Genomic DNA, 27473 nt, shown 5'->3' on the forward strand with positions numbered 1-27473 from the left:
TGAAGGAATTTGGTGATATTAACTGATGTGTGTGTACATATATAAAGCCATGAGGCTACTTACGGGTTTTAAACATAAGTTTCATATGATTTGATTTGCAAAGTCAGCTAATTACCTATTACCATATTTTATATATGCATTATATTCATACACACATATTTCCCCTTTAACTTGGTTTCTGCTAAACTCATGCATACAATATGATACTGTATACTATATAGATACCCTGAACACTGCTAGAAAAAAATACAACTTGATAGTAATTTCATTCTCAGTAGAGAAATTCTGAACTCCAACTATTATCTGATTCTATTGGGGAAAACAATTAGGTAGAAACAACTGGGATAATGCAGAAGGTGTCTTTTCTTGCCTTGCCTCTCAATACAAGATTAATTGTGCTCGAGAACCACAATGACAGTTTGCTGACTCGTTTTGACTGTAGCATCAGTGACAGGTGTCTGTCACTGCAGGGTGGTGGCTTCACCCTGTGCCCTCTCCGGGGGGAGTCCACCCTGACATTGCTCCTGGACCACAGCTGTTAGCTTCTTTGGAAAGGCCCTGTGGAGATGCTGCACCAACAGTGTTCACAAAGAATGCCCTTTCTGTTTCTGCGAAAAGCCGCAAAAGACATTATAAAATAGAAGACTCTGTCTTGAATTATGCTAGGGGTTTACAGAGACTAGTTCTGGAAGTTTTGTAATCGGCCCAGAATACGTATCAAATAATATGTTTATTGCCATCTACTGTCCAACACAGGAACTGCAATCCCTCAAACACACACACACACACACACACACACACACACACACACACACACACACACAAGTTTTTGTTGTTGTTGTTAAGATTATAAAGTACTTAGTTGAAAACTCATCATGTAGGCCAGGTGCGGTGGCTCACGTCTGTAATCCTAGCACTTTGGGAGGCCGAGGTGGGTGGATCACGAGGTCAGGAGTTCAAGACCAGCCTGGCCAACATGGTGAAACCCCGTCTCGGCTAAAAATACAAAAATTAGCTAGGCATGGTGGCACGTGCCTGTAATCCCAGCTACTCAGGAGGCTGAGGCAGGAGAATTGCTTGAACCAGGATCCGGGAGCAGAGGTTGCAGTGAGCCAAGATCGCGCCACTGGATTCCGGCCCGGGCTACAGAGCGAGACTCCATCTCAAAAAATAAAGAAAACTAGTCAATGTATTTTAGATTCTTTTTTCCTGGAAACACGGGGAAGGTGAACAGATGGAGAAACATGGCTTTTTATCCATGTGAAACATGCAAATCATCTTTTAGAGTGGCCTTGTTCTTTAAAATATTATTTAGAATAATTCAATCAATAAATGCTTAATGAGTCCTTATCAAGGATCAGTTATCATGTTACTCAGGGAACTATACTGAGGAAAGAGACAGACGTGGTTCCTGCTTTCAAAGAGCATGGAGTTTAGTAGAGGAAGAAAGGGAAGGAAGGACGAAGTGTACCGGGCGGAGTGAAGTAGCGTGATTAAAATCCTACAGTAAGAGAAGGCAGGGAGCTTAGGATAACCTGGTGCAGCGTGCTGGGGGCAAGGCTACTGATGAGGCTGGTTGTATAAGCTGAGCTGTGTGTACCATTGTGTGGAAGTGGTGTGTAATTTATTATAAGCAGGGAAGCTAAAAGATCAGATTGACCCCCGAATAATAAAAACTACTAGCATTTCTTGAGATTTTAGTACATGCTTTTTGCCTTGGAAAAATCTTAACATGTATTATTTTATTTAATTCTTACAGCAATCCTGTGAACTAGGTCCCTTTATTTCTCCCATTTTATCTGTGAACAAACAGGTCTAGAGAGGTCAAGCGAATTTCTCCTGGTCGTTCAGCTAGGAAGTGATGAAAGTTTAGCAGACCTTGTGAAAAGATGTACCTCTTTCCCAAAAGCTCCAGCAGAAGTATGAAAGCCACTCTCATTGACAGACTTGGGTCACATGTCCATCCCCGTACCAGTCAATGAGACCAAGGGGATAGAATGATTGATTGGACAGACTTGAGTCATGTGGCCACTTCTGGAGCTAGAGTTGAAGTCGGCTCTTACTACAGAACCATAAGAACTAAGATAACTGGTGATACTGTTCTCTGGAGAAAAATCAAATTACTATTCCAGAAAAAGAGGAAATGGATTTTAGACAGAGAAAAATGACAGATGACCATTACCCCTCCTAAATGTGTATTTTTAAATAAATTCGTATGGGTGTTTAAAAACAATTTACTACCAAAACTTTTATCAACAGCATTAGAACATTTGAAAAAATAGCAAACTTGAGTTACGCATAATTCTATCAACATTGTTACTAAAAAACAAATACACAAAGAAAAACAAAAATGCTGACCAGAAAAGTGGAGTAAAAGAAATGACCTTAATAAACTAGCTCACGATTAATCAAGAGTATCTTTGAGGTCATTCAATTATTTTAACACATTTCATTTACTAGCATCAAAGAATCAATAAGTAGAACCTTTGAATTTGCTTCTTGTTATAGATGATAAAAAATCCCCCAAGAGTTTGTATAACTTCCCTCAGGTCTCATGGGCAGAGAACAGTGTTTCTTGGATTTTGTCATAGAGATTTTTCCAGGAAAGCATTTCCTAACTGGTGGTTCCCAAATCCCTTGAAATTTTCAAAGGATTTCCCATGTTCCTTGTGCTTAAACATGGCATTTTCCCATGTTTTATTGTTTGTTTTAAAATACACAAGTGGCAAATTAATTGTTTAAAAAAATTACCTTTTTAATAGAGCTCTTTGGGGTCAGACTGTGTAAAGCAATGATTCTCAAACTCTGGCTTTGGGGACAGACTGTGTAAAGCAATGATTCTCAAACTCTGGCTTTGGGGACAGACTGTGTAAAGCAATGATTCTCAAACTCTGGCTTTGGGGACAGACTGTGTAAAGCAATGATTCTCAAACTCTGGCCTCAGGACACCTTTTGTTCTTAAAATTATTGAGGGCCCCAAAGCCTTTCCTTTATGAGAATTAAGTATAATAACATTTATCATATTGCAAATTAAAATTGGAAACTTAAAATATCTAGTAATTAAAAATTTAACAAACCCATAGTATATTAACATAAATAACATTTTTCTCAAAAAATAACTGTTTTCTAAAACTGTAACAAATGGCGAGCAGGTTGAACTTGTTTTACATTTGTGAGAATCTTTTTAATGTCTGACTCAACAGAACATAGACAGCATTTCTTATCTTTTTTGTATTCAATCTATTGTAATATCTTGCTTTCATTAAATATATCAAGAAAATCTCTCCTTATACAGATGTGTAGTTGAAAAGTGAGAAATACTTAAATAGCTTGTTTATATAATTGTGGATATTCTTTTTTAACACCATTCCAAAATTAAATGATTAGTAGTTTCTTAAAGGTTAGTTGCAATGTTAGCTGTATATCAATAAACTCATCATGCTGTCTTACATTTAAATCTATTGCTCTATCTTGAACTGTAAAATGCAGTGTTTCACCCATTATGATTTATAACATCGTGCATTTAGAAAACAGCAGTTCATTACGTCATGTGAATCTTCCATGTGTTGACACATTTTGTTATAAAAATCAGTATATCACATTTGTTAATATCACTAGTGATCTCATAAAAACAGCCTTTAAGTGTTAGGAGAATCTCAAGCTCACAGTGATGGGTAAACCTTTTCCAAAATTTTAATTTTGCTTGAAAACTCAAATTTATTATTGTCAACAAATGCTGTCAGTTGCCTTCTTTGAAGAAATAGACTCACTCCATTCATTTTCAAAAAAGAAAATCTGCCAAATATTCAAGTCTATGTGTTAGTAGAAAACAAATACTTACTAGTATAGCTTAGTGCTGCTCCTTTGATGTGTGAAAGTGACAGCAGATTTATCCATTGCTTTGAGACTTTCAGTACATTCGTCAATACAGTCAAAAAGCAAATAACATCTTAATATTTTTATGAAATAGTTCTGACCTTATGCTCTGTCCCCCAAAGCATCTTAGAGACCCCTAGAACTTCTGCTATAAAGTGAACAAGCATAACCACTACTGGAGATCAGGTTGAAGTTCTCTGCCATGGAGGATTTGAGTGTGTACAGTCTTAGATTAGGCTTATTCATAGCCAGACATTGCTTAGTTTATATCCATAATTGTCAGTTGGCTCAAGGCAAAAGTATAAGAAACATGGCCATTGAAATAGAACATAATAATGGGGACCATCAATGTTATAACTGGTCACACTCTCTCTCAAAATGTTTGCTCTTTAACAAAGTACAAAATTCAATGGTATAAAGGGGAAATACCATTACTATTATATCCAGTTTTGATTTTCACTTATTAGGAGTAAAGAGCTGCCACATCACAAGGTGGGTTATCTACAAAATATAACCTTGGCATTTCCTTTTTATGATTTTGTTATTTAGAAGCAAAATATAATATATTTTTAAATACGTCAAGTGATTTGTCATGCATTCATTTATAATGTCAGCTGACAAAAGGATTTTGTTTGTTTCTGTATTGTATTTTTGATGCCGTAAAACAAAGTGAAATTTCTGTCTCCATGGTAATATGCATTTGATCCTTTACAACTATGATACGACTTTTTGAGTTTATATTGAAGCTGATGGATTTTCCTTATGTAATGATTTTTAAAATAATTAAGCAGCATGATTTACTTGTTAAGTGGAAACTATGTTGTTTTTTCATATATACTTTAATTCACTTTTAATGTGAAAAAAGTATTTTTTAAAAATAAAAGCACGTTTTCATATTCAGCTAAAGTGATGAATATCCCAAGGTGTTTTAGAAAGTATATATTATTATGAAAGAGGCTGTCAAATAAAAAAAGATTAATGCTTCACTGCACTATGTTGCTTTGGATGAAACCAGCTATGCATTGCAGCATCTTGGGCATCCCTGTGTTTTAAGTAATATGATTTATATGCTCTGTACGTAAAAGATGGAAGACAAGGAATATAATGAGTACATGGGATCATGAGCTGCCACTACATTGCCACCTTACTTTTCTCTGGGTTTTAGCTCTTCAGCAGAATTCTAGTATTCCCCAAAAGAATCATCAATTATTCCAACATCAATAGTTTTACTATCTAACCCTTCTGTCCTAAATAACACTAGGACCTCAATCCATGGTTGCAGGATACTGGGCATCATTCATAGCTATGCAAATCTCAGCTGCCTCCCCAGAGGAAAACTTCTTGGAAAGCTGAGGGGTGGGGATGGGGGAGTGGAGAGAGAGAGAGAGAGAGAAGCTACTCCCAAGATAGATTCTTGCGTCCTGTTGATTTTCTTTCCTTTCTCCACAGTCACAAAATGATCACAGCAGTTATCAGATTAGTTTTATCTTTTCATCTCCATACTCCCCATGCCTAGGTCTACCAGCTTTTCAGAGATCTATAAAATATTTAATATTTTTAAAAAATCACAGCACCAAAATTCCAAAACTGCCACATTCACATTAATGTTTAAATCCGTAAAAAAGTGTGACATAGTTCAACATAAATGTTAAACTTAGTATTAAAACAATTCCATTAAATTTTGAAATAATCTCTAGACTACATTGTCAAATACTGTAAGAGTTCCTGGCCGGGCGCGGTGGCTCACGCTTGTAATCCCAGCACTTTGGGAGGCCGAGGCGGGCAGATCACGAGGTCAGGAGATCGAGACCACAGTGAAACCCCGTCTCTACTAAAAATACAAAAAATTAGCCGGGCGTGGTGGTGGGTGCCTGTAGTCCCAGGTACTCGGGAGGCTGAGGCAGGAGAATGGCGTGAACCCGGGAGGCAGAGCTTGCAGTGAGCCGAGATTGCGCCACTGCACTCCAGCCTCAGCGACAGAGCAAGACTCTGTCTCCAAAAAAAAAAAAAAAGAGTTCCTGAGTGTGCATGATTGCTGTTTAGAAGTCATAGCCAATTATAATTAATTGGATTGCTCACAGTCTAACAATTTCAAAAAATATATAAAAATTCAAATTCAGGAAAAAAATTACATTTAGTGTAGGACACAAGGGCATCTTACTATGTTCACCTTGATGTGTGATGGGAGCCTCAAACAAAGTGCTCAGAATGCTGGAAATTGTTAATATAGTCCTGGCAAAACTGCCTCTTTGGAATCAGGTGCCAGTTTATCTCAAATAGCACGTGTTATTTAAAAAAAAAAAAAAAAGTCTTTTCCAGAAATTAGAGTTTGTAATGAGCATACTTTGGTGTATTTAAAAAAAAAAAAAAAAGCCACTCTGTGACTTCTGTGTAACCTAAATCATTGATTAGAAACTTTCAGCATTATTAGCTACTTAGGGGAGTCATTATGTCTTCGCTAGTATAGCAAAAATGTTATCTATTGAAAAAATGGAAAAAAATGTGTCCTCAGAATTTGACTGATTTTAGTTCTTTAACGCTAGATGAAATTGTTCTTTTGTGTATGAAAATGCACCAATCTTATATGGTTATGCAAATACAGTGGTTGAGAATGGTCATTTGTCTTTTTTTCTAGAAACAAATAGAACTCCAATACTCACAGTAATAGCAGCCGATGCTGTGGAGATGATCCTGTAACAATACTAATGACATAATCCTGAACAAAAATTCAATGCTCCTTAAGGGAAAGATAAGAAATGATTGTCTTTTTTTAAAAAAGCAACGGAAGTTTACTAGGAACAAAAAGAAAGTCCAGGCACGGTTCCTCATGCCTGTAATCCCAACAGTTTGGGAGGCCAAGGTGGGCAGATCACCTGAGGTCAGGGGTTCGAGACCAGCTTGGCCAACATGGTGAAACCCTGTCTCTGCTAAAAATACAGAAGATTCGGCGTCCATGGTGGCATGCGCCTGTAGTCTCAGCTACTCTGGAAGCCGAGGCAAAAGAATCACTTGAACCCGGAAGGTGGAGGTTGCAGTGAGCAGAGATCACATCACTGTACTCCAGCCTGGGCAGAAAAAAAAAAAAAAAAGAAGAAAAAAGCTAAATAATAAATTACATAGTCCTACTGGTACCTACTTAGTACAATTGATGATGGTGAGTTACAGACCTGGAAACATCTCATTGTATTGTCTTGGTAATGGTTTACTCAAAGGAGTTAAAATGACTGTGTTCCTCTCTCCTTCTCTCCTTCCTTCCCTCCTTTCTTTTATTTTTTTCTTCTTTCTTCCTTTTCCTTCCTCTCTGTTTCCCTCCTCCACTGCCTTTCTCTCTCTCTCTTTCTGAATCAACCTCTTTCTCATTTTTTTCTTATTCTCTTTACACTTGATCTTCACTAAATTGCACAAGTGAGTCAACTTTTACTTCTGGGATGATACGAGAGGAGTTTTCAAAGGAAGAAATTTTTCCTTGGACTTAGGAAGAACAAGTGCCTTCTAGTTAATAATTAATCTCTCAGTTGGGTGAATTTTCCTTGGGGTAGGAAAGCTCTGTCTTAGATCTCTTTCCAGGCATATGCCCATTGTTGGTGGACCCCAAAATTCTTGGCAATTATTCTATTAAAATTCAGGATCAAAACTTATTGTCCAGTGTCATGACTCCTCAGCCTCACCGTTCAAGTCTCAAAGAGCATTGCATTTCCAAAGGTAGGTGAGCCAAACATTGCATTTAGATGTTACAGGCCTAAAGGAACTGTGAGAGGCTTGATTTGAATCTTTTCTAGAATTTTCAGGATTGCTTCAGATAATTCTTTTGGTCAAAGGTAGGTGAGCTGAACAATTGCACTTTGATGTCACAGGCCTAAAGGATCTCTGAAAGGCATGGTTATAATTAGGATATTTTCTAGGATTTTCATGATTGCTTTAAATAATTCTTTTTGGTCAAAGAAACCTTGGTGGATGCAACCTTGTAAGGATTTGTTTCATCAGCCTGGTCTCAGAAACACCATAAGAAATTCCAAATGCATTTACGTTAGGAATCGTGAAACTGAAAGAAGAGCCAAAATAAGTGAGATAAACAAAAATCTCACCATTTAAAAAATATTCCTGCTGGCTGGGCATGGTGGTTCATGCCTGTAATCCTAGCACTTTGGGAGGCCAAGGTGGGCAGATCACCTGAGGTCGAGAGTTTGAGACCGGCCTGACCAACATGGAGAAAACCCGTCTCTACTAAAAATACAAAATTAGCCAGGCGTGGTGATGCCTGCCTGTAATCCCAGCTACTCAGGAGGCTGAGGCAGGAGAATCGCTTGAACCTGGGAGGCAGAGATTGTGGTGAGCCAAGATTGCGCCATTGCACTCCAGCCTGGGCAACAAGAGCAAAACTCTGTCAAAAAAAAGTTCCTGCCATGTGATACCATTAAGCAGCAGTGTTACGGAGTGTATGTGTGTGTGTCTGTGTGTATCTGCCTGTGTATGTATGTGTACATTGTGAATATATGGTAATGATCTTACTCTAACCCTGCATGTGGAGTCATATTCCATGCTGGGATCGAACATTAGACCACTGGATGACCTGACTCTAGAACTAGCCCACACAGTGTACTTGACTAATAGTTTAATTTGCCATGTTCAATGGGTGGTTAGCGATTTATATTGCAGTGCCTACTGGGGCTTGATGAACCTAGACATGATCTGGACTGGCATCCTATGGGGGTAGAGCAAGACGTTTCCAGGTCACGGTGAAATTTGGAGTTTTCTTGGATTTTGGTGAGGCGTAGTCTGTGCATTGGAGATAATGTTGTCTGCAATGAAAACAGGTTTGGTCTGACCAGAAACCAATAAAAGGGGAAATTAATCTTTAGGTACCTTAGGTGATATAAAAGCCTTTGATCTGGTTAGATAATCTTTTTTCATCAGATGATAATATCTTCAACATAAACTGGAAAAAATCTCTATAGTAAATAATTATTATTTGTCATCCTTTTCTAGGGAAAAAAATACGGAATTTTCTCATTCCATGTGACCAAATGTGCTAAGCTAGTCATGGCATGTATGGAAACATTGGCTTATTATGGAAACATGTCAACCAGGGTTCTGACGGATGCTTTGCTTGTTGTTTTATATAATAAAGGATGATTCCTTAAGGTATGCAAGGATTTAGGCATCCTGGGAAATGAGGTTAATTTATAAGTTACCAGGATATTGTATCTATGTCATCATATGATACACTTGTGTTTAAACAGCCTCAGAGAGAATCCAGTGGTATTTTCAAGAATGGGTTGGCAGACATTAAACACCCGCACAAAATCAAGGGAGAATTTTCAAATGCCGTGCCTCCTCTGCAGGACCCCAGAGGGTCACATCCCCTCTAACTGGAATCACTACCTTAGTAAGTAGGGGAGAGAGGCTTGAAACTAGGTCTTATAACATATTCTTTGTTACGTCATTGCCTCCTTGCTTTGAGGAGTTGCAGTGACCTTCTCTAGGTTACTTTGCATATCTTAAGTGAAAGAAAAATACATAATAATTGAATGCTTATTGGGTGGTTCCTACCAGCAAAAATGTGAAAACCACAACAAGCAGTGCAAATGCTATCTAAGTGATAAGGCAGTTCAGAAGCGAGAAAGAAGAAAACAAGATCACAGGATGCTTTACAATAAAAGTACACTTTGAACTAGGTCTTAGAAAATGGTGAGATGTGGTTTGATTAAAGTCCATGCTTGGCAACAACTTGAGGTGAAAGGTGGAAGAATCAAAAGTGAATACCAAGAGGGTAGATCAAATTATATATATGTATGTGTGCATACATATATATGTGTGTGTGTGTGTATATGTGTGTATATATATATATATAATTTATTTATTTTTTGAGATGGAGTTTTGCTCTTGTTGCTGGAGTGCAATGGCATGGTCTTGGCTCAGTGCAACCTCTGCCTCCCGGGTTCAAGTGATTCTCCTGCCTCAGCCTCCTGAGTAGCTGGGATTACAGGCATCCACCACCAAGCCCAGCTAATTTTTGTATTTTTAGTAGAGATAGGGTTTCACCATGTTGGCCAGGCTAGTCTGGAACTCCTGACCTCAGGTGATCTGTCCGCCTTGGCCTCCAAAACTGCTGGGATTACAGGTTTGAGTCACTGAGCCCGGTCCAAATTGTATATATTTTAGGAAGCAAGCAGCAGTGGAAAATAGAGTGGACCTGATCAGATGGAGCCAGGTCACAGAGGACCTCTGGAAAGTAGGCAGTTTTTCATGATAATAAATATGGAATAATTGAACATTTTTGAACAAGATGAGTGGCCTAAAGTATCTAGGAAACACAGTCTGCATCACGTCCAACTTAGATTTGAGCAGAGAGATTATGGGTATGTTTCTGAGATGAGTTAACTACAAGAGCCATTGCAAGGGGGAAAAAAAGCAAATTCCGACAGGACTAAATTTATAGAGAGAGGAAAAGAAAACTCTGAACTGAAAAAGTACAAGATCTGGACCCTAAGACTTTCAGAAAATGGAGGTGATGTTTCTACTGTACATAGGAAAAGTAGAAGGAAGATCCAAGATATTGAGAAGAAGCTGGAACTTGGTTTGCATCCTGAAGCAATGTAGACAGCCTAGGGACCAGGAAGCACAGGGGCTCAAAATCAAACAGGAGCATGGGAAGGGGACAGAGCTATGGGAACCTGCATGTGACTTCAAGGGAAAACACTATCTTTGAAACCGTGAGAATGCTGATGTTCTTAAGAGAGGTGCGGAGGGAAAGGCCAAGCAAGAGAGAAGTTGATAAAGCTAAAAGGACATTGGGTTGAGAGAGAGGTGAAGGAATGTACATCATAGGTGGAAAGGGAGTCATTTTCCAGAAAGAGAATGTAGTTAGTTTCATTAAAAGTAGAAGGAGGAATAGAGGTAAGAGTCACTATGCACGTACTTGTGCAAGTGCGTGTGTACGTGTGTGTATGTGTGTAGGGGGTGAAAGCCAACATTCACTAAAAGCACTTGTTATGTGTCTGGTGTTTTTCTATGAATTTTGCATGTAATTCAGTTTATCTGTTTACTTAGCACTAGGTCAACTCTTCTCCACTAACTTGGAAACCAGGATATTTCACTATTACTATTTCCTTATAATATGCAAGCAGTAAATTCTGAAATGCTTTTGACTTCTGGATCGGTTGGAAAGTAAATCTGTGGATCCAGGATCCTTCCCACTTCAGATTTTGCTGCCCATTCAGTCCTGTTGGCAGGTGTTAATTACTGCAGCTTTTTCAGGGTCTCTCCTTGCCCTGCTCCCCAGAACACAGTGGATACCCTGATAAATGATACCACAGCACCCTCTACTTCCTCCTAACATATTTCCTAATTTTCGGCAAATGATTTTAGGTTTAATGTCTCACCCCTGAGAATACATAAACGTCATTAGAATATGCAGTCTCCAACTCCTGGGCTCAAGTGATCCACCCGCATCAGCCCCACAAAGCGCTGAGATTATAGACATAAGCCATTGTACCTGGCCCATCATTTGTTGTTTAATGTCTATGTTTAGTGCATAGACTGTGCACTCCTTTAGGACAATATTGGGATTTTGGTCATTACTCTCTGGCAAGTTCCTGGCACATAGTAGGCATAAAATACATAGATGCCGAATGTTGAGTAAGTGACTAAATTCATTTTATTTTAGAAGAACTAAAACTTAAATAATGAAAACAATTGTCTAAGATCATACACCTAGCAGAGTCAGACTCAAAATTAGCTCTAAGTCCAAACCTTGTTTATTGTCTTTTATTGTTTTCCTCTAAATCAGAAGTACAGAGAAAATACTATTTGATTTGCCAAGAATGAAAACCATTAGTTCCCTTAGGAGAATAATTTTAATAGAGAGGTGAAGCATTGTTGAATAGGTGGAAACAGGACTGAGAGAGGAAAGGTGCATATGAGTGAGATTGTATGAGTCTGTGTGTAAGTAGGCGTAAGCTTACTCATCTGTGTGTCTGCATGTTGTGTCTGAGAGGGGTTGGGAGTGGAGGAGTGGAAGGCAATTGATGGAAACTGAAGTTGGCAGTGAACCATTCATGCAATGCAGATATAGTCAATGCTTTTCTCTGAAGCGCGATTCATATAGAAATGGCATAAGGATAGTGCACCTCCCCAGTGTGAGCAACACATTTTCTTTTCTTCCAACAGAATTGGGCACATTCTGGTTCTCTGGCACGTGTGTCAGTTCTCAGTACCGTAGTTATGTCATATCATTTGAAGCGAGTTGTTCGATGAGTTTAATTTTTAGGTCAAGTTTATAAAGGCTTTTTGAAAAGCACTTGTTTACTTATTAGGCAAAGACTGAACTTGGAGAACCTTAGGTTTCTAATTTGTAAGTTGAGGGTATTGATAGCTAACTCTGCAGCTCCAAAGAGGGTTCTTAGGATTAGGGATAATTTAGGTATAACTCCTCACAGAAGCTGGAATGTACTAGGCACTCAAAAACCAACAGCTCACATTGAAGTTTGTGATAAAGTAAAAATGTCCATTTTTCTATCTATGACTTCTTTTTCCTTTGTCAAATATCTTCAGATATGTCTTTAAATTCATCATCTCTACCTCCCAAATATCCTGTACTTTCTGGATGAAGGGAACTCTTTCAGTCCTCAAATTGTAATCTCTAAAGCATCCTGTCAGTGGCTAGGCATCTAATTTGGACTTCTCAAATTAGAGAAGAGGTAGGAGAAAGCTTTTTAAGTTGGAAAGATAATATTATGAAAGATAGCAAAAGTCTTGGAAGACAGTTATAAAATTTAATGAAAATCAAGATGAGTTGAAGAAATGTTACATTGAAAACATGATGATAGTATTCATGGAAGGAAGGAAAACAGAACATTTGGAGAAGGGAGATAAGACATTTTAGGACACAGAAATCCTATGGACCAAAGCTAAGAGTGAAACATTCAAAATAGCCATGGTACTTGCTTGTTCTCCTAATGGGTTGTTGTTGCTCCAGGGATGACTCCATAGAAACCAACCCTAAGTGGGGTAAAATGTGCAAGGGCACAAGGCCTATGCTTCTGAGATTTGTTCCCCAGAAGCTGATCTGGGAATAAAGCTCCTTTCAGAGTCAACTGTTATGAAAGTGTTTTATAACCTGCTAATTATTAACAAACATCAGGAGCATTTTGTATATTCCAAGAATAAGTAGCGAAATAAACAGGAAGACTGAAAAGCCACTTCATTATTCCAGATGTCAGTCAGCTAATATTGTGTCTTCTTCCCGTTTCCAGAGCCTAAAGTAAGCTGCAAATTAGGCCGGTCTGCGTCGACATCAGGTGTGCCTCCTCCATCAGTCACTCCTCTCAGGCAAACCAGTGACCTGCAACAGAGCCAGGTACCATCATCGTTAGCCAATCGTGATTGACTTCCTGTGATGCAACTTGCCAAATGCTTCCCACCTCTGTCTGTCCTGTTGCTGTAGACAACTTTCGCATTTGCTTTTATTTTTCTATGTGTGTATGGGTTGGGGGATGTGGGGGATGAGTTCTGGCAGTCTGTTTTCATTTGGAAAAGAGTGTCTTTCTTCCTTGTGATTGGTGGTGAAACTTTCTTTGCTGTTTGTTACCAAATCATTTTTGTCTCTGGTTTCCATCATTCTGTAATATAAATGTAGTAAACTTGTACTATATGTATTGGCTTAGTGGTTATTTTTTAAATTCTTTCTCTCTTTCATGTTTTGTGTACTTTTATACTGTCTCTGAAAATTTATCAATCTTTGATAAATTTATCTACTTTGTTTTATGTATATTTCTTTTTAAATGTTTTGTCCAGAACACTTGCACAGATGTTGTCAATGAATTTGTACATATTTCTTAGCTCTTATCCTATTATACTGTAATATTTCTGGTGGTTTTATTTTTATTTAGCTTGGAGCATGACTGTAAGACACTGTTGAATATTGATGTCCTTATAAATATTCATATCCCAATTCATTTGGTTTGAGTATGGCAGCTAGTATTTCTTCTTTCTTAGGCTATAGAGACAAATTGACTGGCCAGATAATCTAGATATTTAACAAAAACTGCAAACTAATAAGGCAACCTTTAAAAAAATGACTTTTCTCTCTTATAACAACAATATCAGAAATGTTCTCAGAAAGGGAATGTAAGTGCTCATGCATGGTAAATGAGATCTCAATTATCACTTGGAGAAAAGAGACAAGAAATAAAGCATAAACTGAAATATCATTTAATCCTTTACAGCATAATATGTTGCTCTGATGTTCATTTGGGTACGTGGTTGTGGATGGGGAATTAGTATGGGGAAAAATCACTACACATAAATGTCCTATCTTTAGCTCACCCAATAGGAATTCAATACATTGACTTCATTTGTGAGGCTTAATTGTCATTACTGTTAAGTATTATGGGTGTTAAGTAGGATGGTGTCATTCTGGAGTGGTTTTTCTCTGCTTCCTAGCTTCAATCTTTGCATTCATGAAACTCTTCTGAAATAGTAACTTATAAAACACTGATGATACCTCCAAGGGAACTGCCCATTACTGATGAGCAAATTACATATTCATCTATTATTTTAAATGTCAGGCTATTTTAAAAACATAACTAAGTAGAATAATTGCGTTTTTTTCTAATGAGAGACATTGTGCCTCTTAGTGTTTTTGTCTGACTTAAATATGCAAAAGAGTTGATTTATAAATATATGAGGTATCTGCAAATACAAGAAATGAGAGGCTTCTCTCAAGGGTATCTCAAGTACCATTTAGAATTTCTTGTGTCTTAATTTAAAATTTAAATGCCTTTATATAAATGTTAAATGCCTTTATAACTAAATGTACCAACTCAAACACTTTTTGGATATAAAAGAAGTAGAAACAGTAAGACACTGAAAAAAATAAATAAGATAAACTGCCAGCTTAGCTGATTAAAGCTATTCCAAAAATATTGTACTTACCAGCATTTAAAGCTTAAAAACATTGGGTACTGAAAGAAGAGAAGTTTAGCTAATTGGCAGAGGATTGCACTAATACAATCAAGTTTTCAAGTTTATGACCCTTGCTAGTATATTACCTTCAATATCTCAGAGAGGTTTTGTATTATTTGTTTTGTTTTGCTTTTTTCCTAATTGTATTTATAGCTGTTTCACCTTAAGCCCCTTCAAACTCTCAATGAAAGCAGGTTCATGGGATAAACTTCCAGAAAAAGACAAGGTATACCCTTTGTGCCTTTGCATTATCAACTCTTTGCTCACCTGATGGGAAGTTCTTCGTTTTTCAAAATGTAGCAAGGGAGAAAGCCCAGGACGCGTTTATATGCTGTTAGTTTCCTTACCTACTGATAGAGATTCTGACACACAGACAAATCATATATGGGCTGTCAGAGCTATAAATCAGAAGGCTGGCCTCTAGGCTTCTCCTCTGTGACTTATGGCCAGTAGTAATATACATGCATTCCTATACTCTAGAGATGAAGTGGTAAGCATAGCTCATATGAACACTGCTCTGAACTCCTCTGACTTAGCATTCAACTTAAGTCAAGAAATACTTATTGGCCGGGTGCGGTGGCTCACGCCTGTAATCCCAGCACTTTGGGAGGCAAAGGTGGGTGGATCACAAGGTCAAGAGATCGAGACCATCCTGGCTAACTGGTGAAACCCTGTCTTTACTAAAAATACAAAAAATTAGCCAGGCGTGTTGGCGGGCACCTGTAGTCCCAGCTACTCGGGAGGCTGAGGCAGGAGCATGTGGTGAACCTGGGAGGCTGAGCGTGCAGTGAGCTGAGATCACTCCACTGCATTCCAGCCTGGGCGACAGAGCAAGACTCCATCTCAAAAAAAAAAAAAAAACCTATTGAAAGTCCTTTTCTCACCTACTTCCCATGCCCTCAACCATAGTCTTAACTAAGATGTCTCTTTAAATTACAACGAGGATGGCACTGCCCTGTGCTCAGGCATGCAAGACAATGGTTAAAAAACATGTATAACTGTTGACTCTAACAATGACTACTCATACCTAAAAAAGGATAGGGAACACCTAGCATTATCAAACAAACAATCCCTCTGGTCACTTTTTAAGCAGTTTTTGCAACACCAAGACTCCTGGTAGTTATTAAAACCCAGAATTCTTAATAGGAGATTAATAGACTTCTTACTAGGAAAATCATTGGAATTCACGCGATCTATTTAAAACAAGCAAAAGGCCAGGTGCGGTGGCTCGCACCTGTAATCCCAACATTTTGAGAGGCCGAGGCAGGTGGATCACCTGACATTAGGAGTTTAAGACCAGCCTGGCCAACATGGTGAAACCCCATCTCTACTAAAAATACAAAAAATTAGCTGGGCGTGGTGGCACACACCTGTAATCCCAGCTACTTGGGAGGCTGAGGCAGGAGGATCACCTGAACTCGGGGGGCAGAGGTTGCAGTGAGCTGAGATTGTGCCACTGCATTCCAGCCTGGGCAACAGAGTAAGACTCCGTCTCAAAAAAATAAAATAAAAAATAAATAAACAAACAAAATCAGTCACTCACCTCTAAATAATTCCAGTGGTGCTTGTCTGTGGAGGAATCTGGCCTTTCGAAGGCTGTGACATTTCAGCCACATTATTGGGTGTTACCCTTCATACAAAAAGACCTGTGTTACTTCTCAGATTGTTGTTCTCATCCCATCTTTGTTCAATTTTCTTGGTCCTAGTTTGTCACTCACTGTTTTGTATCATGGTTCGAGCTGTCTAAGAAATGTTGTAGGTGGAGTTAGGTGGAAGTGCTTGACATTACTAAGGCAGAGATTCACAGAGGTGACCAAAGTGACTGGTCCCCATTCCCCATGGGCCTGGGGCCAATAGTGACAGCCCACCACCAGAGTTTGTGTATAAACAAAGGGGAAGATATGTTTGCTTGCCTTTGAAATCAGTTTTAGCTTCAGGTAACTACAGCAAACACACGATCTGTAGAAATGTATAATTGTGTCTAACTGGAACTTCAAAATATGTAAGAGAAAATGGGAAATTCTGGAAAAAAGTATGAGTTCTAAAGCATTTAGAGTTTGCCCCAAAACACATATTATTCTCTGACACTTAGAGAGATAAAAATAAGATTTTATTCTTTCTTAATTTGCTCCTGAGTAAATAGACTAGACATGGGGCAATCACGGACATTTTCTTGGAACTTCCTTGTAATGCAGCCATGTTTCTGCATTTACCTTCATAGAAATCTTTGGAAATCAGACTGAATTTTTGTGCCTACCATTAGAAAGTTAACTTATTTTCTCAGTTAAAAAAGTCAAACTGCACAGAGTCATGTATTAAACTTGGAGCAAGTTACTTTCTCTTTTGTATTCACTGTAATAGAGTAGAAAGCCATGTACTCAGAAGAAAGAGATGGTGAATGCTCTTAGACACAGCAGATGGTGATGCTCATGTGATTCCTCCATCTCTGGCTGATCTCAGCCTCCTTCTTCAGTGACCCCATTGGAGACAGTGCCATCTATACTCTTGCTGCACAGGTGATGCTATAGCAGCTGATGCACAGGCCATATCAAACCATGCTTTCCTGCAAGAATGGAGTGGCTAAGATGTGTCTCCAAACAGAACTGCAGCTCTCCTTGGAAAAATGTTCCCAAGACATGTTTGAATTCGTTTTTCTAGGAAGGAAGGAAATGAGAGCCACAACCTCCACTACATACACACACACACACACACACACACACAAACACAATCTCACACTCACATTCACTGACAAACACATAATTTTTTAATAGCAGATTCTCATGTCAAGGAATTACAAAGCTAAGGGTGACCCAAGTGTTGAACTGAAACCTCAACTTCTTCAGAGGCTTGTTTATCATTCTAAACTGAATTATCTCTGATCATCCTTGATTTTGGGGAGGGAGGTAAGAAAAGGTCACTTGTAATTTCCTTTGGATACACATTCCAAAGTTTGACAGACCAAATCTCTTTAGAAACCTACAGAGTGCTTAGAAACCACATAGTGCGTTACCTCTGAAGCCGTGATCTCTGTGGGTCCTGTGTTTCATGATACCTGCGTCATCACCACCCAGGACAAAACTTGCCCAGCCCAGTCCCTTCTGTATACTTAATAGCTGTTATCCGGGCTACTAAGCCCCGTTCCTTTCAACTTGCCTCTTTGGGATTACTTAGCAAATGCTTATTCCTTTTCATAGCAGCCCCCTGGCCTCTCACCAAGCTCCTAACTTCCCCTTTGCTTGACGACCTTGCAGGAGAATGAGAGTCTGCCCAGGCTGCCTCTGGAGCAGAGGCAGGTTCTCTCTTTCCATGGGTTCCACAGCTATGTCATTACATCAGCATCGGCCGGCAATCCTGGATAATGGAACATGTTAGGGGGTCCATAGCTTGATGCATATCTAGAGTGTATTTCTGAACATGCTCAGATGCCAGAATTGTTTTCTACAGACTTAAAAAAAGAAGATAGACTACCTAAAGATAGGGATGTGGGGTCAGTACATGTGAAGACCAGGGTGAAGGACTTAGGTGAATTTCTTTGCCAGGACTGTGCTCAGTTCAGAGGTCTTCCTCCAATGCCCAGCGCAAAGTGGGGCACTTAGTCATCATTTGTTGACTTACTCAACATCTCTCTCTATAAACGTCTTTCTGTATATACGCTTCAAAAATTTTTTTCTCAAACAATTTGATTTTGTTCCTGTTCTTCAGTCCTTAATATTTCCAAAGCAGGGTCTGTGAGTTCTGAGCTTTCATTGAACTTTTCAGATAGTACATTTGCACATAAAACATACCTAGGAGCCTGGAGAGTGTGAGAAAGGCTAAAAACAAAGGGGGGCAGGAGAGTAAAGCCTAGAGTGTGAAATGAGAAATCTAATTCCCTTTTTTTTTTGAGACAGAGTTTCACTCTTGTTGCCTAGGCTGGCATGCAATGGTGCGATCTCAGCTCATTGCAACCTCCGCCTCCAGGTTCAAGCGATTCTCCTGCCTCAGACTCCTGTGTAGCTGAGATTACAGGCATCTGCCACCACACCAGGCTAATTTTTTTTGTATTTTTAGTAGAGACAGGGTTTCACCATGTTGGCCAGGCTGGTCTCAAACTTCTGACCTCGTGATCCACCTGCCTCAGCCTCCCAAAGTGCTGGGATTACAGGCGTGAGCCACTGCACCCAGCAGGAAATCTAATTTCATCTCCTGGGTGCCCACCCCAACTCTGAATAACGTAATCTTGAAGGCTGCAAAGCTGCATCCTCATTTAATTTTTGCCTTCAATAGAATCAGGCAGAAAAATAAAAACAAGTCCTGAGGGCAATATGGGAAACCTCTTTCAATTTTGCTGTGAACCTAAAACCACTCTAAAAAGAAAAGGAAAAGAAAAGTAAAAACAAAACCCAAAATACCGTAAAATGTAAGAGTAGAAAAACTTCAAAGATATTTTCTCTTTAGAATTCTCAGGCCACTATGAGCATAGAGATGACCTGTTTTGCCAAAGTCATGCAAGCTTTAGTTTAGCCCCTTGTCCTATAGACCAAGGACATTTTACCTGATCGGTTGGATACGTTGTCAAGTGTTTCCTACTTTGAGACTAAGGTTTTACAGTCCACAGGAGAAAGCAGTGCTGGGAATGAGAGAGCCACAGAATATGTAGTTGGAGAGCATATGTCACCCTCACTCTGTGTGACCAATGGCCCCTTCTCTATCATCTGCTGCTCAAGTGTTGAACAAATGTGTTTTCTTTTCTTTTCTTTTTTTTTTTTTTTTGAGATTCTGTGATATTCCAAATTCTCCTATCAGACCTGAACTGAGAACATGTTTTCCATGCCATTTGTACCTTTATACAGCTGATTTGATTGTATGCTCATGATCACATCACATGATGGAAATGGAAGAAAAGCAGAAACAACACCCAGAACAGAACCAACAAAATCTGAACTCATTAACACACAGCTTCTCACCACCACACAGGTTCTTTCAGGCTGTGCAATACATCTTAAAATTGGCTCTTATTATTTACTTCCTTCTGCATACATGTCAACCTTACATATATTTCCAAACAAGAAAAACCCTAAGAGGAGGACTTGGAACACCCCCACTAAGTTCACAGTACAACATCAGCATCATGTTTGAGAAGTGTTTCTCTGTACTAACTTCAAAATGTAAAATAAAGTGCTTTGTTAACAAAGATTATGTTACAAAGAAATTATGCTTATTTGTTATAAGAATGATATTTACCAAAGAATTTGGATCTAGCCCTGTGAAATGTGGAATAAATTCATATTACAAATAAGAATGTCAGTGGCTAAGTGGATCTATTACCAAGTATTACAGCATAGTTGGGTTAAAACAATGCACGTGCAAAAAATATATAAAAAGCATTATCTTATGTGTGCTTTCTATGGTCCTGTCAAATTGTTTTATAAAAATGTTAGGCTTTAGTTCTTTATGGCACTCTCTATGAGCTTTAATTAATGTCATATCTAAGGCGGAAAATAAAATTTATTATTACTTTTAAATAGTAGCTGAATCAAGGAATATGTAAAATGAAATGTTAGAATTATTTCCTTGCTACTTTAATACAAAGAATTCAGAGGGTCATAAATCTACAACTTAGCTGCAGTGTGGGCTAAGTAATTTACATATTATTTAGCCATTGCGTGCTTGTTAACTTTTACATACTTTAGGTAGCAGAATATTTGTGGGTCACTTTTTAAAGTCCAGAAGTTCCATGATCAGTCTCTCAGTAACTCCATTATAGTGGAATAAAACAAAACAAGCTCATGCCTGCCACCAACCACCTTGTCATTTATTCTGTCAGAGCAAGGAGGGTATAATAAGCAAGAAGATGTTCTCAAAGAAGTCTCGAACCAATTGACAAATAAGGGTGGGGATTGGGCCCAGTGGACTCTGAGGGTGCCTGTTATCTGACTCTGCTGTCCCTGGTACCTGTGTGTGTCGCTCTCTTCAGCATCTGTGGTCAGAGTTATCACCTTAACCAGGTGTGAAGTAGCAGAAGTACGTACTCCAGCTTTCTTTACCATCTGGAAGGGACAAAAAGTTATTCAGGGTTCTCAGGTGAAGTTTGCATAATGAACATTATGTGACATTTTTGTCACCTCTCAGGTGCTTACCATGTGCCAGGACTGGGCTCGGGGCATGCCTGCATCATTGTAAGTGTGTTCCCTACAGTCCTCACTGATGGGTACTATTATTATCCCACATGACAACCAAGGATACCAAAGTGAGTAAGGTTACATACCTCATCCAAGGTTTTGTATTTATTAAATGTCAAAGGCTATGATATTAGCCACTCAAAAACCTGAGATTTACCACTCATAACCTGATATTAGCCAGTCAAAAACCTGAGATAGACAAAAACCTGAGATAGACATGAAACTTACAGGAAGTAAAGATTTTTTAGAATCCTGGCTCTGCCGGGTAGTGGCTGTAAGACCTGGAATATGTTGCTGAACCTTTCTGAGTCTGGGGTTGTTGTTGAGGATTAATGAGATAACATAGGTGTGTAAAGTCCTGGACAGACATTACTTGCGGGAAAAAAATATTAATTCTTTCTCCTTTTCCTAACAGTTTTTCCTCTTTCCAAAAAATTCAATTTTTCTGCTTGCTGGAAAATTCTAAAGAGGAAAGTAGTTCAGTAGGTGGTATTCCAAAGGCAGTAGTCACTGAAGGAATGATTGGTCCACCCCACTATCACCAAGCTGGTATAGAACTGCTAGTGCATGGTGATAAGAAAAAGCAGACAGATTTCTAGCTGGTTCTATCACTGGTTTTAAGTTCTCCGTAGACAGTGCATCTCCTTATTGCCTGCACCTGGGGCAAATTTATTTCCCCCCACCTTGTCCTTGGTACCCCCCCTAGAGCCCATTATATTCATTACTCCTTCTTTCACAATTACAAAATTAGATACTAAGTTATTTACCATGTAATAGGGAGTTTAGGTCTGGCATTTCTTCTTACCTTGTAGGTCTCATATGTGGGTTGGAGGCAAAGTAAGTAGAAATTGGCTACAGGTAGCATTTCAGAACTGTCAGCTCTCCTGCCCCCAATACTACTTACTCATCTCTTTGGATTAAGGTATGAGAAAATGCAATGAAAACATTAAGTCTATATAGGAAGCTATTATCTGCTAGGGTCGGGACAGCAGGTATTAGAGACACAGGATACATTTTTTTTTTTTTTTTTTGCCAACCTCAGCATTTACTTAAAGATTCCACATACCAGTTTTAAATGCCTATTTTTTTAATGCCTGCAACCATTCACATTATGAAATATATCGATTTAACTATTAAAACGAATGTCTGGCTTCAGATGGGGCGGGCCAACCCAGCCTGTGGAAATGTAGCTCAACACTAGGTGGATACATGGCGCCACCTAGCGTCTGAAGCTCACTTTGCAATCTATACTTGGCTTTCAAAAATTGAATCAAACAAAACTGTTTTATGACAGAGAAGATGCATGCATTGTTTGGGATAATAAGCAAAACGCCTGTGGAAATCTATGACAAAATCTTCTGATGATTTTTGTTTTGAATTTTTTTTAATTACTTTAATCTTGCAATTTTAGGTTCTCTAACTTTTAAATAGTATGCCTTTAAAAATAATACTTTAAGGAAGGGAAAACATGAATCACAGCTAGTGATCTTAGAGTGCTATGCATTATTTATGAATATGTGCAGCTGTGTTCATTAGGATTTATGACATCTTCTATGCATTGTAAATCCCTTAATTCAACCTGAGTTTCCAGGAAAGGAGATCATTATCTCTCTTTTGCCGACTGAAAAGGAAAAGAACAGAAAAAAGCATGACTGGTTAAATGGAAAAATTCCTTCTTGATTTCTTTTGTTTTCCATTAACATGTTTGAAACAGATAGCTTGAGAGTCTTTCCGGAAAAGAGTATTCTTGCTAACTTGTGGGTAAATTTACCTCCAACTTAAATTGCATGTGCATTAGGAATAAATATTTACATGCTGTTAGCACTGGCTCAGAGTTGCAGTGCACTTCATTCAGAATAATAAATACATCCTTGTGATGAGTTTTTTACTCAAGAAACACTAGAGATCTTTAGCACTAGCACCCAGCTTACCTGCTGGACAAATCTTTGTTCTTCATTCTGTGCTGCAAATGAACATTATCCTTCAGGTTGAAAACACTTCTCCAGATAAACTGGATTCCTAAAATAGCTTTCGTTGAGGGCTTCTTATGTGCTTGGCACAGTGCTCAGAATGCTGTATTATCTAACGTTGTTCTTACAGCATACTTTTGAAGTAGGTAATATTATACCCATTTCACTGATGAGAAAATTTTTGGCTAAAGAGTTTCTGTTACCTATTGAATGTCTTATAACCAGTGAGTGGCTTTATGGATATAAGATATAAAACCAGGTAGTTCTATCTACCAAACCCCTGCTTTATGCTTAGTTGCTTCATATATATTTCCTTTTTAAATTTGCTCTCTCTCTTTTTTTTTTTTTGAGACCGAGTCTAGCTCTGTCACCCAGGCCAGAGTGCAGTGGCGTGATCTCGGCTCACTGCAACTTCCACCTTTTGAGTTCAAGTGATTCTCCTGCCTCAGCCTCCCAAGTAGTTGGGATTACAGACATGCGCCACCACACCCAGCTAATTTTTGTATTTTTAATAGACACAGGGTTTCACCATGTTGGCCAGGCTGGTCTCGAACTCCTGACCTCAAGTGATCTGTCCACCTTGGCCTCCCAAAGTGCTGGGATTACAGGTGTGAGCCACTGCACCTGTCCCTGAATTTGCTCTCTTTCTAAAACTTACCTTCCTTCACTTTCATTCATTTATTTAGTCACTCTTCGATTTCCCAGGTCTTGCCTTTTGACTTTTCGAGACTAAAATTTCACAGGAGAGCACAAATTCAACTAGGACTTCAACTAAGCAGTGTGCCAACCAAGAGCGAAATCTCCAAAGTTGACATGAGGTTGGGAAAGTAACTCCTGGAAGAAAGCTAAGTTCCATTCATTGGTTATTATATTTTTGTGGACCATGGACTAGTACCATGGGACATCAGCCCTGCAGCTGTGCATGTGAACAAGTGTCTGTGAATATTAACACTTGAGCGCATCGAACCCTTTCCATATTCTGAAAAGAAAATATATCCTCGCCCACACATGCACACATAGATATCAGCTTCCAGAGTACTGTTGCAGATTTAACCAACAACACAAAATACCAAGATGTATTCACCAAAATGTGTCTGGCTTCTGGACTTTCACAGAATCCTATGAACAGACACTTTAAAGTGGGAGGGGGGACTCCAACTGTACTGTCATTTCAAAGCATTTGTTTTCTAAAGTAAATGCTGCATTAGAGCTAGTTAATAATCCCTAGTTGTCAGCTATTTTGACAGGGATGGTATTTGGAATGTTGCATTTAATGACTTCGTTCCCAGAAAAATTAGAAAGTTATTTGAAGGACCAAAAGGTGTCAAGAGTAATCCTACCCAACCCAATCAACTTTGCATATGAAAGGCGTAGAGGCTTTTCTGGAGAAACCGACAGAGCTGAAGTTGCTTATCATTCAAGGAATGATCTAGGAAGGAGCACAATCTGTACTGTCACTCGTCTGATATAAACCTAAATAATGAAACAAGAGACCTACACTTGGAGAAAGCGAATACTCATATCTGACGATTGCAGTCTCCAGGCCTGGTGGAATTTCCAAGTATTTTGATTTCTACATCCATACAAAATAAATAATGAATACAAAAGCACACTTTAGACCAGAAGGGTTAAATATGTTCATTTTCAGTCATTTGTTTATTCAAAACATGGGCTATTTTTAACATTTTCTTTGAGCAAAAAGTACAAAGCACTGTTTTTACTGTAAACATGCATGGAGCACTAGGGAGAAGCAAGATGGGCCCAGGACACCAGTACAGAAGGGGACTGGGGCCACTCCAGCATCTTTATGATTTGTGCTTTTTTTTCTCTTGAGTCCAAACAAGTCTCACAAGATGACTCTGCAGTTTGATCACAGGTTTAGTGTCTCTCACCCATTTTCCCAGCTCCAGCCTCTAAAACTCAACCTCTGTTCCCAGATCCATTTTTCACAGCAGCAAAAGAGTGATCGTAGCTGACTTTCTCCATGCAAAATACTTAAGGGTGTTCACTGCCTGCAGCATGAATCATGCACAACTTTGCTTGGATTTCAAGGCCCTGTGTGACCTGGCCCTGGTCTTCCTATTCAGCTTCCTTATCCATTACCTGCCTCCATTCACCTGCTACACCTCAGGCTCATCCACACACCCACCACAGTTCTTTCTATCTCACTTTTTTTTTTTTTTTTTTCTGAGACAGAGTCATTGTGTCACCCAGGCTGGAATGCAATGGCGTGATCCCGGCTCACTGCAACCTCCACCTCCCGGGTTCAAGTGATTCCCCTGCCTCAGCCTCCCAGGTAACTGGGATTACAGGTGCACACCACACCACGCCTGGCTATGTTTTGTATTTTTAGTAGAGAGGGGGTTTCACCATGTTGGCCAGGATGGTCTTGATCTCTTGACCTTGTGATCCGCCTGCCTCAGCCTCCCAAAATGCTGGGATTACAGGCGTGAGCCACTGCACCCGGCCCTGTCTCACTTTTAAATATGCCTGGCCTGCCTCCAAGAGTTGCCTGACTCTTCCTTCTTCTTGGAACACCCTCCCTAGTCCTTGACTCCCGGCAAACTATTGCTTATTTGTCAAGTCTGGGATCAAGTGTGCCCTCCCAGCCACAAGGCTTTTTTATCTTTCTCAAGCAGCTCTCCCTTCTCTGTCTCTTCCCTGTACTTACCGTCGTAACCATGAAAGGCCTTATTTTTGCATCAGAGAGGAACTCTATTACACAGTAAAGCAGTGTGGGGAAAGTCAAGTTAAGTAAATTTCTCTACTATCTGTGTTTCAAATTTGTTGATGTGCACTGGAAATTGCAAAACGAGGGATATACTATTGCTTATGTTTCTCAAATATATCCGACCATGGAATGCTTTTTTCATTTTTCCAAGGAGCATGTATTGATTCCAAAAATTCAGCTTATAATTGTTTGCATTAGAATGGAGGCTTCTTGAGGGCTGGGAATGTCTATTTTTATCCTGGATATCTCTTGCTGTCTCAATACATATTGAATGAATAAATAAATGCTAAGAGTGGAAATGGATTAGCATGTCATTGTATAACTGTTATAATAACTTGCAGACACATTGGGACTGTTGACTGTGGCTCTGCACACAGTCATTACATAGGCCCACCTCAGCTAGTTACTTACCAGTTTTACCTACTTAGCGAGGATGAAAGAGAAAAATTAGAGAATAGAACTGTAATGCGGCCGGGCGCGGTGGCTCATGCCTGTAATCCCAGCGCTTTGGGAGGCAGAGGTGGGTGGATCATGAGGTCAGGAGATTGAGACCATCCTGGCGAAAATGGTGAAACCCCGTCTCTACTAAAAATACAAAAAAATTAGCCGGGCGTAGTGGTGGGCGCCTGTAGTCCCAGCTACTCGGGAGGCTGAGGCAGGAGAATGGCATGAACCTGGGAGGCGGAGCTTGCAGTGAGCCGAGATCACGCCACTGCACTCCAGCCTGGGCGACAGAATGAGACTCCATCTCAAAAACAAACAAACAAAAAAAACCCAAAGGTTTATGAATATTAGGAGAAACTATCATGGAAACCATTCTAGAAAGACATTCCATACTCGAGTGATACAAGTATATATTTAAGGCAGAACATGAACTATGATTGGAGTAAATTAAGACATTTATAGTCTCTGAGAACAGAAGGGATTATGAAGCCTTCTCTCCACAAATAATATAGAATTTTACCTTTACGAATAGCACAAACCTTACATAGTTTCTCCATACGTTTTACTTAACTTTATTTAGATTTTCTCTTTACAAAATTTTGCATAAGTTTATTGAAGCTGAACTTTTCTCTCTTTTTTTTTTTTTTTCTATAGTTCTGCCCTGGCTTTGCTGAGCAGGTTCCCTAAACACATGGAGACCTCCTCCTTGGGTGATTTAGCACTTGTTACATGCCCATAGAATCTTTAAAAATACTCTTGCAGCTAAATTCAAATACAAAGGCAAAAAGAAAAAATGTTTTTAAGTGTGAAAACCCCCAGTGACAAACAGCTGTTCGCTACTACAGTTTATTGAACCAAAAGAAGGTCTCTCCCCTTCCTGTCCTGCTGGTCTTCTCAATAGGAGTCACAAAAATGGAGCGTTTTAACACAGCTGATGAACAGTCTCATGAGCTGCGTGAAGATTTGCTAAATCTGCCAGGAGAGGGCAGCACACCATCTTTCCCAACTCTTTTTTTTTTGAGACCAAAAAAAAAAAAGGAGTTTGAGACCAGTCTGACCAACATGGTGAAACCCCGTCTCTACGAAAAATACAAAAATTAGCCGGATGTGGTGGTGTGCGCCTGTAATCACAGCTACTCAGGAGGCTGAGGCAGGAGAATCACTTGAACCTGGGAGGCAGAGGTTGCGGTGAGCTGAGATTGTGCCACTGCACTCCAGCCTGGGCAACAAAGCAAGACTCCATCTGAAAAAAAAAAAAAAAAAAAAAAAAAAAACACACAGATAGACAGGAGGTGAGGAAGTGAGGCAAATGGGGTGGCCTAGAGT

General features: G+C 39.2%; 1 protein-coding gene across 7 annotated transcripts in view; it reads left to right on the forward strand.

Moving 5' to 3' along the window:
- NYAP2 (neuronal tyrosine-phosphorylated phosphoinositide-3-kinase adaptor 2) overlaps positions 1-27473 on the forward strand; it is a 330902-nt gene that overhangs the window by 243360 nt on the left and 60069 nt on the right. For 6 of the 7 annotated variants that reach the window (XM_063645748.1, XM_055290808.2, XM_055290803.2 and 3 more), the window contains one exon: positions 13131-13234. In XM_063645748.1, the coding sequence (XP_063501818.1) occupies positions 13131-13234 (104 nt within the window). Of the gene's footprint in view, positions 1-13130; positions 13235-19673; positions 22028-27473 lie in introns of those variants that run through there. The other variant, XM_055290807.2, reaches the window with a different exon arrangement.

Source organism: Symphalangus syndactylus, chromosome 8 (genome assembly GCF_028878055.3).
Source record: "Symphalangus syndactylus isolate Jambi chromosome 8, NHGRI_mSymSyn1-v2.1_pri, whole genome shotgun sequence".
NCBI lineage: Eukaryota > Metazoa > Chordata > Mammalia > Primates > Hylobatidae > Symphalangus > Symphalangus syndactylus.